General features: G+C 41.8%; 1 protein-coding gene across 5 annotated transcripts in view; it reads right to left on the bottom strand.

Annotated features, from left to right (window-relative positions):
* Positions 1-3,287: 3,287 nt before the first annotated feature.
* STS (steroid sulfatase) overlaps positions 3,288-13,415 on the bottom strand; it is a 182,845-nt gene continuing 172,717 nt past the window's right edge. For all 5 annotated transcript variants that reach the window (XM_030572287.1, XM_030572271.1, XM_030572280.1 and 2 more), the window contains one exon: positions 3,288-5,241. In XM_030572287.1, the coding sequence (XP_030428147.1) occupies positions 4,862-5,241 (380 nt within the window). In that variant the 3' untranslated portion in view covers positions 3,288-4,861. The remainder of the gene's footprint in view (positions 5,242-13,415) is intronic.

Below are 13,415 nucleotides of genomic sequence, written 5' to 3'. Positions count from 1 at the left end.
CAGGAGAAACTGAGGAGACCCCCACCATCAAACTATTCTATAGCCCAGTTGTTAAGGCATTCACATTAGAGGTAGAAGAGTCCTGTTCAAATCCTAGTCCCTTTGGGTGGAGGAGGGACTTAAACCAGGCATCTTCCATTTCCCAGGTGAATGCCCCAACTACTGCACTAAAAAGCTATGACGGATTGACACTCTCTCTTCCTCCACCCCCTCCCTGCAGGTCTTTCAACATGGCTTTGAAAGCATCCAAGGAAAATGTTTAATTGCCTTACGTTTAGTTAATCTGGAACTAATAAAATATAAAAATTCTGAATGCAAAACCAAATTTTCATTGCAAATCCTTTTCTTTGGATAATTAATGTTATTGTATTCTGACATGCAGGGCTTTAGTTTACAGTGTAAATGCATGTGCTGGAAGGTTCCTTTTGAAACTATTGCAAGGCTGAAAAGATTCATATTCAAATTGCCACCTTTATTTAATTATGCAGAGGTTCAACATGTCTGTGCACTTTCAATCATAATGATATATTATTAATTATATTATTAATTATCTGCATAATTTCATCAATGTGCATTTTACCTCTTAATTTCTCTTTTCCTGTGTTACTATGTTCAACTTTGGAACTATTATTCAAATCTCTCCACTTGCTCCCCCTTGCTCATAAAAAGAAGAAGAAATTAGGATTAAATGTACTTAAAAAATCTAATTAATACCTTTCTCTGAGTCTGCCAATTCCTCTCTTTTTAAGCCATCTCTCTGTCTTTTAGACCCTGATCTCACATGTGCAAAGCTTTAAGTAATGGTACTACTCACAAATCTGAAGTCCAGGGGTAGTTAGATAGTGCACTAACTAGTAGACCATCTTTCCTCTGAAGCCAAGCAAACATTTAAATTGACCTAGGCTGCTACCCTGTACCATGTTAACACGTTTGTACAGCTAGGATAATTAAAAGATAGGGGTGGAAGAGACCATCTCAAAGCGCAGGAGCAAGCTTTTCTTGCACATTTCTCATTAATAAATAATAGAATTTATTCATGAGCCACCATCAAACCACTGTGAAAAACAAACTTTGCTTTATTAGTGCAGATGATGCTACTGTACAAGATGGTACATTGTGCTTCACTCTTTATTCTGCATACATACAAGACTGTTTTAATTATCAGGATCCGAAATATGTCACCGAAAGGCACAATACATTTGTTATGTGGGGGGGATTACTTTATTAAGCACTGAAAAAAAATAGCATCCACTATAACTGCTGAAAAATATAGTGTTATACTTAATACAATTTTATTGAAGTAACAATTATAAAATTAGATTGCAGATTTTATTTTCAGTGTCAAAAAATTAAATGTTGTGTTACATCAGATTTTCGTAAATATGAAATGTGGCACAAACAAGAAATAACTTCAACTGTCCATGCTTTTTTAAATGTCTTTGATGTTATAATATACAGTTAACTCAAGCATTCTTGTTAGACCTTAACTAATAAGTAGAGGATTAGAGTTGTAGAGCTCAGAAAAATGCATCTATTCAAAAAGATTTCTTTTTACTGTGGTGATTGGAACAGATATGGAGACTGACATGGAAAGGAGCGAGGAAGAATTTGAGGCGTGTAAAGCTCCTAGCCATGGAGATCAGAAAGACCTGGATGATTCCAAAGAAAATGGGGGTATTGGACAGGCCTAATTCAGTTGCGGAAAGAGATCAAAGAGATGGGTGGAGGAATTACCACTCTTGGTAATTACCTCTCTTGGTAATTACTTCTCTTGAATCAGAGAACATATACTGCTATCTGCATCAAAAAAAGAACAGTCGAACCAGCATCATGCAGAAAAAAAGATAGCAAGCTGGCAGCTGCTGGAGTAAAGAAAGAAGATATGGATGTTCTTAAGAGTATCCACTGAGAGCTTTATTGAGGTCACAACTAGGGAATTGTAAGGACAAAGATGGGTTCAACAATGTAAAATAGCTCAGCTGAATACGTACTGCATAGTAAGCAAGAAATGTATGAGAACGTATAATGTTGCATACATTCATGCTTGAAAAGTTCACATAGATGACAGCAGAAAAGTACTTGCAGTACAACAAGCATAAACAGATTTCTTTGTTGCTCAATTTATCATGTATTTGCTGTGATTTAATAAAACAGATAGGAAACCAAGCTGAATGGCCATCTCATGGCTTTTCAGCTGTAATATAAATAGCCCATATGGGTTATCCAGGGGTTATTTGACCTGACTTGTCACAATACACAGGATCTAGCTATGTTATTGTCAACCTATGGATGCCATGCATGGCATAACCTTTAGAAAAATGTACAATGATGAATCTGCAATGAATCATCCAAAATAGGGAATATGGGAAATATGACACCATACTTACCAGGAAAAAATGTATGGATGCCATGGATAAATCTGTGAAACCTTGAGCTTCATTGCATGAGTTTCATAAAAAAGGCAAATAAAACACTAGGTTATAATAGGCAGAGGGCTAGACTCTAAATCAAGTCATATATTACCATGACAGACAGCTCGAAAAAACATCATCACAACTTTAATATTAGCTCAATACTGTTTTTGAGTGTTAATGTCAGCAAAAATCATATTGTGTTAGGGACTCACTAATATCATCAAACACCCCCTAATGCAGTGATTCTCACACTTTTTGTGCTGGTGACCCCTTTCACACAGCAAGTCTCTGAGTGCGACCGCCCCCCTTATAAATTAAAAACACACTTTCAATGCTAAATTTATTACCCTATTGTTTAAAATTAATCTGCCTTTTCTCACCGCTTTTAAATTAAGACTAAAACATATTTTTATCAAATTACTGTTATAAGCAGAAAAGTTTTTTTTTAAATAGTTACTGTTTAGTGCTGGGGGGGTGTGAAGAAACTTTTCACAGAAGACTTAGTGCCGCATTGCCATCCTTAATTCTGTGCTGCTGCTGATGGGGGCGCTGTCTGCATGCATGGGCTTCGGCTGGCAGCCAGGCATGAGATTGACAGCGGGAGCCCAACCGTACAGGGACTGACAGCTCGCAACCCTACGTTTGAGAACCTTTGTCTTAATGCAGGGGTCGGCAACTTTTGGCACGTGGCCCATCAGGGTAATTGACTGGCGGGCAATGAGATATTTTGTTTATGTTGACTGTCCACAGGCACGGCCCCCCGCAGTTCCCAGTGGCTGCAGTTCGCCATTCCCGGTCAATGGGAGCTGGGGGAAGCGGCAGCCAGCACATCCCTGCACCTTCCCACAGCTCCCATTGGTCTGGAACCGTGAATCAAGCCCATTGGGAGCTGTGGGAGGCCGCGCCTGTGGACGGTCAATGTAAACAAAATGTCTTGTGGCCCATCAGTGGATTACCTTGACAGGCCGCGTGCCGAAGGTTGCCGATGCCTGCCTTAATGCATTATGTTGTTGGATGGACAAGAATTCACTATGTTTCTGTGACAGGGTGAAAGTCTCATATTATTAGGCATCACATAATTTTAGTTTATATTGCTGATATGTTTTCCTGTTCATAATACCTGCCAAAAATAATAATTTGCTTTGCTGCAGAATGAAAATAAAATGTGAGTGAACAAGATACAGAGTAAACTCTGGTACTGAAATTAGCCCATAAGTGCTAAAGATTTGCCCAGGCCTTATTAAAAATACAGAGTATATACATTCAGCCTTGGGTAAATCTGATTTACTTTGTACAGACTTCTCAGAAAACAGCAGACTTTGTAGGGGGGTTTCAAAGTAATAATTTCAAACATTTGAAGCAAGACTGTTTTTTAAAAAAATACAGTTCTCTCCCATCAGTGAAACAGCTGGTTTGCACAATAGCCACTGAGAGAGACCCTCATAGCACAACCTGTGTTTGGAGTTTGGACATATGGATTGGGCAGAACTGGCCATTCGGTGTTTGGACCCTGTTTTGGGATGTTTGTTGTTATGGACTTTGTTGGCAAAGTAGGATGGATCCAGTTGACTGGGTCAAGTTGGACCTCTCCACATGATTAGTGGCTGTAAAAGGCTTTATATGACACACTCCTTTTCCTGCTTTTCTGCCTTCCCACTTGTCAGCAGCTCAGTATGCCCATCTGCCCCCGCCCCCGAAACTGGAGAATGCAAATGACATCATCTGTTAGTCATGTTAAATATGGGCAGCTGTTACTGTGTAGTCATCTATAAGTTGTACTGTACAGTCAGTCATCTATTTTTTGTCTTATAGCAGCACTGATTGCGTGTCATGAATGTGGCTACAAATCCTTTCTTTATCTGTTCGTTTCTGTGTCTGTTTGTCCATCTAGCTAGGTACTTCTATGGTCCTCATCATGGTAGTATCTTTTTTGTGTTTTTCCCTTCCTGCAATACTCTCGTAACAGTAGATGTTAGTTACCAGTGGGGGCAGGAGCGATGTTTGACAGTTACAGCTGGAAGCTGTAGTTACATACCTTCAAAGCTTGTGAACACAGCTGGAGTCAGAGGTCTTAAGAAATAGTACGCTCTGTAGAGTGACTACAGCATGACCATCTGCGAATATGGCATATGGCTTCATACAGACATTGCATGAGAAAGGATTATGCTACTCTTTCCTCAGGAATGGAGGGTCCAGGATTGGTTTTCCCTCCCCCCAAAATATTTGGCAATGGTGTATTTAAAAGATGGTTTACCCTATATAGTAGGATTTGGGATTCCAGCAGATGCTATACACCTATGATAGAGTCCTAGGAGCCACAGTGGGATTGTAAAGGTTAGGTGTTGTAGTGGTTCAAACAAAACAACCTACCAATACCGCTTGTTCCAATTATTGTAGGTAAAATTGCAGATTTGTTATCCAAAAAGCATGTGTGTGTTTCAAAGGTGTCATGCCGTGGGCAAGCTTAGTTTTTCCTCTGATTCATGGTCACAGTAACAAGACAGAAAGATGGATGAGCAACATAATTGAAGCCAGGGCTTCCAAAGGATATTCCCCCATGATAACTGGTTGGAGACTACGTGCAATGATTTGGTATGGTTGTTTACTGCTTGTTGAATGATATCAAGGATTTCATAGAAATGATGTTCAGTCTCTGGTGTTAGTGGATTTTTCTCTCCGGGGTCTCTGGAGAGATCAAAGAGTAACGGTGGGTTATGGTGTGTGACAAGACTTCCATAGCAATAGCACACATGGGAATGATAGCAACCGTTGGAGCCTTCTGGATCAAAGTTTGGAGTGAAGAAAAAAGCTTTCCAAATAGATTCACCTGCAATTTAAAGAAACAACAGCTGATGACTAGAGTACCAAAACCCCTTGTGAACATCAAAATCAAACCACATAAAATTAGTCATTAATCTCAACCTTTACATTTACAGCATTAGTGTACAGAAACCACAAAATACAGAAATAGCACAAAAAAATTTCTTGCAATGTTCCACACCTATTTGGAACAATTTCAGTCACTTCATATTCTTTATTAAAATGAATCATAGACATCTTAAAACACTTCTCTGTTTATTCTCATGCCACCCGTCTGCACAAGAGTGCACCATAAATAGCCACAAGTCATTGCATTACCTTCAAATCTCTCATTACAATGCACTTCTGCCATGATGCCTACAAAATACTGACCATAGGCAGGCAGCTGATGTTCCATGACTACCATTTACTATGCTAATTATAATCATCTTATTGTTACTTTGAGCCCTTCCATCTGCTTGTTGTCTGTAGTCACATACATAGATTGCAAGCTGTTTGAGGCAGAGTCTTTCCATTAGATGGATGTAGAATGACCGGCACAATAAGTCCCCCATTTCCTGATTGAGGCCTCTAGGAGCTACTGCAATAGCACTCCTAATAATTACACAAATGAAACTGAATTGCAATTGTTTAGGAAATGTGGCAATGTCATCTTTGGGTGACCCATTGCCTTGGCAAATGAGAATCAAATATGTCTTTAATTCTAAATTAGTTGCTAAATGTCTCATTTTGTTGTATAAAGGGAGTAAGTGATATGAACTGATGTAACATAGTTTAATTTTTCTTTTCTTAAAGTATTGTCTGATTTTTTTTATATTTTTTGTTTGTTTTTTTGTTTCACAGAAAGCAAATGTGAACTGATGCAGATGTGGTTTAAACGCAGATGTATTGGGGAACCCCAGAATGTTCAACCGCAAAGAAGTCTACCAAGAAATGACTAATACTTTGCTCAAATAGCACAGAGCCCAATTGTTTGCAGTATTGTTGTAGCCATGTTGGTCCCGGGGTATTTGAGAGACAAGCTTTCAAACTTACACAGAGCTCTTCTTCTGTTCTGAAGAAAACCTGAAGAAGAGCTCTGTGTAAGCTTGAAAGTGTGTCTCTCTCACTAACAAAAGTTGGTCCAGTAGAAGATATTACCTCATTCACCTTGTCTCTAGACAAGATTGTAACTTTTCATTCTGCCCAGAGTTAGCAACACATAGCTGAACTGCCCCAGACCAGAGAATAAACTGCCAGACCAGAGAATAAACTGCCTCTCAGAGAGTCACAACTCATCTCCTGCTCTTGCTGGAAAAAACACATACAAACTGCCAGCTTTTATTTCACAACATTGCATCACTGAAACAATTTTTTAAACTGCTCATCCTTTAAGTGCCAGTCAAGGAGACTTTTTTTTTTTTGTATTTTCCACATTTCAAGGTAAAGTTAATCTCAGTAAAAAGAGCTTCATTGAGCTCCAAGCAAGCTTTGTTAATCCAGTAACTGGCTGTCATTATTTATATGCAGGGTTACATAATATGTTCATTAAGCCCCCCATGGAAATCATTAGGAAATAGGATGAGGGGAGAGATAACTGGCGTCTCACTCTAAATGTGCTAACTACATTACATTTGGCTTTTTAAGATAAGATTAGTCTTTCAGACAGACCTGTGCCAGTGCAAAAAGAGCCACAGAATGAAGTTATAATATACAGCCTGGATTTAAAAGAAAGTAAGTAACCTTAAGATTCTTTCCAGCATCTCCTATCTTACATCATTCTTCACAGTACAAGATACATTACCCTTAAGAACTTATTCAGTGACAATCTGACAGAGCCTGGAGGCTTCCAGTTCACTTAGACGGCACTAACACTCAATAACCAAGATCAGGTGAGTGAAGGATATTAGGATGGAGGGACCTCTGAATGTTGCTTAGAACTCAGCAAAGGGAGAGGATGTTTCAAGCCTGGGACTGGCTTGCTTGTGCAGACAATAAGTAGCAGCACCTTTAAAATCTTCAGAGAACTCCCTGACTCCCACGGCAGATATCCACAGACTTACAGAGCTGTCAAGTTGCAAAATGGATGCAACCACCATTGTCTGTGTTTCCAACATTATTCTGAAAGGCACACTGGTGGCTTTGCTTCGTAAAATATTCTCAGATTTAAATAAATCACAATTCTTCTATATGTGTCTTTGTACAGACCATTGCTCTGAGCAGGGATATGCCTCTATTTACTGTGGTACTTATTTAAGCGTACTGGGAAAGGTAGATGGTTCTGTGCTAAGTGTTGCTTCAGGCGATTTTGAGTGTTTAACTGGCAAGATGGATTGGGGGAGGCATAAAGAAGAGAAAAGCTAAGGATTCTATTAATTAGTGATATGTGAGAATTGTAGGTTGTTTAAGATCACACAACGGAGTTATGCTGATTGACTCTAGCTGAGGCTCTGGCCCATAGTATTACAAATCATTTGACGTAAAGATATAGCTGGAAAACAGAGGTCAAGAAAAATGAAAATTTACATAGCTATCAAAATAGCAATGAGAAAGAATTTCAATAAAAATATTCATGTGGGGAATTTGAGGAGGTCATGCTGTCTGATTACACATCTGTCTTTCATGGAGCTTTTGTGCAGAATGACATTGAAAAGAAATCTGCAGCCAATTCCATCATTGTTAGGCACCATAGCCTGGTGCCAGTTCAAGGATTTAGCCAGACAAATATTAAATAGAGTGTCCTGAATAATAAAAGCCTTTATTTAGGGTAGCTCAAGTAAATACATATGTTTGCAAAAAAAGAAACGATGTGGAAACTAAGTAAGCAGCATCCTGTTTGTAACACAAACAAGCAAAATTAAGGGCATTCAATGTTAAAACTGAAACCCCAGCCACAGCTTGCAACCACTGTCTTGCAATTGCGTAAGTGAAGGATGGAACGTGAGATGCTATATTCCATTTGAATTTTCTGGCTTTGGCTAGTCTTACTTTTCCAAATACTTCATAATAATTTTAATTTAACAGCTTCTCTGCTTCTTAGCGTAGCAGGTGTGTTGGGCAAAGCACTGAGCTGAGCAAAGTCTGCGATTGTTTCACAATGTTTCATTTCATGGCAGTGGCATTCTGGTGTAATTCTGGAACATCGTTGTATTGCTGGAAGGACAGCAGTGCCGTCTAACTAGTGATTTCCAGATCATCATAAAAAAATAAAACATATCAGATCCTGTGCCTGTGGAACTGTCAATATAATATGCTGATAGACATAAGAGCTGTTAGTCTTGTAATCCATAAAGTTGATAAATTGTATAAGGCTGGATATTAAAAGGAAGAGGACTCTTTCTGCCTCTCTCAGCTGGTATAAAATCTCATTTTGTCAGAGGGCTAGCCACAAGGATCAAATTAATCTCCCAGTAATTAACAATCTCTTTGTTCTACAAAGACATCTGGCTAGTAAACTCTCATTTGATGTAGGGATTACTACATACCCTTTTCTCTATGGAATCAACAACTAGAATAAAGAATAAGGCTATGGCTGTAGCACCAGAATTCCCCCACAGATAGGCATGCTAGATCCATCCTGGCATGGATTTGCAGGGCTTATACTATTATTAATACCAATTATTTTGTATTGCAGCAGCAAGTAGAAGCCCTAGTCATGAAACAGGATTGCACTGTGCTAAGGTGTTGTACAAACACAGAACAAAAAAGATGGTCCCTACCCCAAAGTCCCCTGAGAGTAACCCAGGTCCCCTGGAATCCAGTCCTCTGAGAGTAACCCCTTTAGTGTACCAGACCCTTCAGGTGCCAGCAAAAAATGGTTACTTACTTGTAACTGTGGTTCCTCAAAATGTGAACAGATATGTATTCCATGTGGGTGTGTGCTCACACCATGCTCCAGAGCTGAAGAACTTTGCCTTGCAGTACCCATGAGGGTGGCGCTCACACCTTGTATCTGCAGCCCCTCCCCTGGTCATATGAAAGAGGTGCTGCCTCACCCCCCTCACTTCCTCCGCAGAGAATACCAGGAATACAGACTCTGATACAGATGGAGGGGGACGGAGGGCAGGCCATGGAATACACATCTGCATCACACCTCAAAGAACAACAGTTACAGATAGACTACCATTTACTCTCAAGCAGTACTCGCAGGAGGTGGGGCTCGGAGTCTATTTAAAGAAGGACTGCAGGATTGCCTTCCCAAAGTTTGCATCTGATCTGGAGGCAGCAGTAATGGCATAATGGTTTGCAAAAGTATACACAAGAACCAAGTGACTGCCCTGAACCTGTCTAATATAGGAACATCATTTCAAAATGCCATTGATGTCATCTGAGCTCTTGTGGAAGATACTTGTATCCCTTGAGTAGGCATAGCCTGGGCTACTTCATATGTTCTCATGATATCGAAAGTTATCTATCTGGAAACTGTGAGGAGACCACTTGAGACTTCATCCAATCTGCATACGAAACAAACAGATAAGGTAAGAAATCGAAAGGTTTAATTCTAATCAAATAAAAAGCTAGACACCATCTGACACCCAATATGTGAAGACACTGCTCCTCTGGGGTCGAATGTGGCTTACGGAAGAATACTGGTAGATACATAACTTGGATGAAGTGAAACAGGGAAACTACCTAAGATAAAAACATAGGGTGTGGCCTCAGGTTACTTTGTCTCTGGAAAATTGCGTGAAAGGAGGTTCTGCCATCAAAGCCTGCAACTCACACACTGTCCTTGCAGACGTTATTGTCACAAGAAAGGCAGTTTTCTGCCACAGAAAGGAGAAAAAAGTTGCCAAAGGCTCAAACAAAGGCCCCATAAGAGCCACTAAAACAGTATTAAAGTCTCACAAAGGAACTGGCTTTTTAACTGTTGAGTAGATACAAGTGACTCATTTCAACAACCTCACTGCCATGGGGCTTGAAAACACTGTCTTCCCATGGATAGGAGGATTAGATGCCAAAACAGCCAGGAGGACTCTCAATAAACTAAGTTCAAGACCAGAAGAGTTAAAGTATAACATGTACTCCAAGGACCAAGTACTCCTGGATACAAGTCAGCATTGGTTGAATTCCTTGGGGTAACGACCATGCCAAGAATCACTTTCATCTGGATGAATAGGCCATCCTGATGGAAGGCTTCATACTGTTAAACAAGACCTCTGGGATTGCTTCCAAACATCGTTCCTCATCATCTAGCCATGCAGCATCCAGGCCTTGAAGTGCAGGGAAATTACTGCAAAAGCTGGCTGTGGTGTTGAATCAGGAGGTCAGAATGAAGAAGAAGGCATATGGGAGGCCGAGCCAACAATGTGAGGAGGTTGGAGAACCAACATTGTCTTGGTCATGCCAGAGCAATAGGAATGAGTTTGGCACAATCTGATTTCAGTTTAAGAATAACCTGCAGGATGGTCAGAATTGGGGATGGTGAATCGCACCAGGTGCATGCGCAAGCTTATGGCTCTGTAAAGGAGCTGACAACCGCTAGCCCGGCAGGCTGTGGAACTAAGGTGGAGTACAGGCTGGCCCACCACGGTCCCGCACCCCTCACACATGGTAAGAGGTCTGCCACTTGGTATCGGAGTGGCACATGAGGGTGAGGAAGTGAAATGTGTGGAGCACGAGTGTGTAGAGTTGTTGCCTAGGTCAGTAGTTCCCAAAGCCGGTCTGCCGCTTGTTGAGGGAAAGCCCCTGGCGGGCTGGGCCGGTTTGTTTATCTGCCGCGTCCGCAAGTTCGGCAGATCACAGTTCCCACTGGCTGCAGTTAGCCACTCCAGGCCAATGGGGTCTGTGGAAAGGGTGGCCATCACATCCCTCAGCCCGTGCCGCTTCCTGCAGCCCCCACTGGCCTGGAGTGGCGAACTGCAGGGCAGGGCCCAATAGAAAAGTCCAGAGAGCTGAGGGTAAGCAATGGGCGGTATGACTGCCCTCACCTCCTGGAATACGGGCAGGGGAGGTCTGAAGGGTGGAGAACCCCGTGCACTGACCGAGCACCTGGGGATCCACCCAGTCCCCCGGTCGTAGTCTAGGAGATCTCTGATTCTGGTGGTTTTGGCATGGAGACAGTCAGTGCGGTTGCTGACACTGTCGGTACTGGACTTAATGTACATCAAACGGCTGGAACTGGAGTTGACGGCACGGGCCCTCACTACTCACAGCACACTACTGGGAACAGTTGAATGGACCTGCTCCATCCTGCATGCCAGAGGGATTATGGTGCTGATCAGCACTCCTCTTAGGAGAGGAAAAGGAGTGTTCCTAAGCCCTTGATGGTCCTAACTCATTTTATGGGATCTTGCCACACCAGAGGAAGGAGAAATACCTCTTTTTGTTTTGGGGGAGATGCCAGAGCCCATGTGCAGAGTGGAATCAGTTGCTGGATCTGAAGACAACCAGGGCCTCATTAGCTTGCTTCAAAAGGTGCTGCTTCAACTGCAAGTCTCTTGTCCCCTGAATTCTCTCTGTGAATGACTCAGAGATGGAGTACCTCTCTTTAATGTGTCTCTCACTGAGACGCACCGAGCACCCTGTGTAAGTGGTTGCTGTTGGGGATGGTCCCCTTACATGACAGACAATGCTTGAACCTTGGTGAGGGCATCACACAGGGCAGCCAGCTACTCTACTAACACTAAACTAACACAAACTAAAGCTAAGGTACTGCTATTACTATGTACAAGAAAAAGTTCTCAGAAAACTGAGAGCAAAATTGCAAGGTGAAGACACCATAAAAAGCTCCAATTCTAGCTGTGGGAGGTGAGAAGGAACTGAGGTGGGTTAGGGTGGTGCCACCCTTATATGGAAAGAAGAGGAGTTATGGCCGCAGATTATGAGCACCATCCTTATGGGTACTGCTAAGCAAAGTTCTTCAGCTCTGGTACATGGGGTGCACATATACTGACATGGAATACACGACTGCATCTATTCGAAGAAGAACCTCTGTTTCCCATTGTGAGCTTCTATAGCGAGTCCACTTTAGTTCAGACCACTGGGGACACTTTAACTTATTAGGGAGCAATGCAACCCAATAAGCATTTACAGTGAGGCAAAACAGCCTTTCAAAGCAAAGTGTTATTTATTAGTTCACTGGAACAAAGCATGAGAAAGTCCTTAGGTCAGCAAGGAAAAGCCAAGTTGAAGACTGTTCATATTGGAAACTCAATAGCTTCACCATGCCATAATTCTCTGAGTCCATCTTTATTCTCTCTGTCCCTCTCTCTCTCTGTGTCCCTGCCAGAGATCCTTTCTCTCTCTCTCTGTCCCCTGAGTGTTTTCAGAAGCACACTTAAAACACAGTCTGGGCACCCCTCATTCCTTTTTCTCCAAACTCAGCCATGCTGTGTCCAGACTGCCCAGTCATTTCAGTGTTAATGCCCCAATTGTTGGTTCGTCCATTGTCTGTCTTGGGCCCTTCATTCATATGGGTTGGTTCCAGCCAGTTCTTGTGAATGCATCTGGCCTCAACCCAGACAGCACATGTGCTCCAAACATCTAGCTCTTATCTACCTTGCCCAGGAAGAAAATCAGCTCCCTCCCACCTGGGCCACCGTAGGGATCTGGCACACTACAAAGTGGATTTGTATACAGTCATATATACAGCTGATAAAAATATTACCAGACAGTCCCACATTTGTGACTCCTCCACTGGAAAAGGCATGAAAGCCTCAGGTAGCCCCTGCTCTCCCTGAAACCAGCACTAAGCCTTCACCCACATAATGGTATCAGCTTCCCAACAACCCTCCATATGCACCTCAGCATAACACTGCTCCCCTACAGACACTTTGAAGAAGCCCAATTAAATTCACACAGAAAAATGTCTTATCTTAGGGTAAGACTATACAGCAGATGGGAGAGGGTCTCACAGCCTGGGTATTGTGGCACAAGCAGCAGCATAGGCTAGCTACCCAAGTGCAAGCCCGCCTAGCCCCCTAGGTCTATACTCAGTAGATATCCGAAGCTGCTGCCCATGGCATAACATCCACATTGCAATGTTTAGTGCACTAACCCAAGCAGACTTACTGCATGTCTGTCTATCCTGACTGTCTATCTAGACATACCCAAGTTGTTCAAGTTAATTTTCTATTATTAACATGATCATTAAACACAAGGAAATCACCAGTAACAGCACCATTAACATTCAGACCAACCCTCAGTTGACATTCATACCACCAAAACATCATAACACTCAAATCTACTCACAGATTGCTT

This window comes from Gopherus evgoodei, chromosome 1, assembly GCF_007399415.2.
Source record: "Gopherus evgoodei ecotype Sinaloan lineage chromosome 1, rGopEvg1_v1.p, whole genome shotgun sequence".
Classification (NCBI taxonomy): domain Eukaryota; kingdom Metazoa; phylum Chordata; order Testudines; family Testudinidae; genus Gopherus; species Gopherus evgoodei.
Note: the sequence above shows the minus strand (reverse complement) of the source record. Positions and strands in the feature narration are given on the sequence as shown.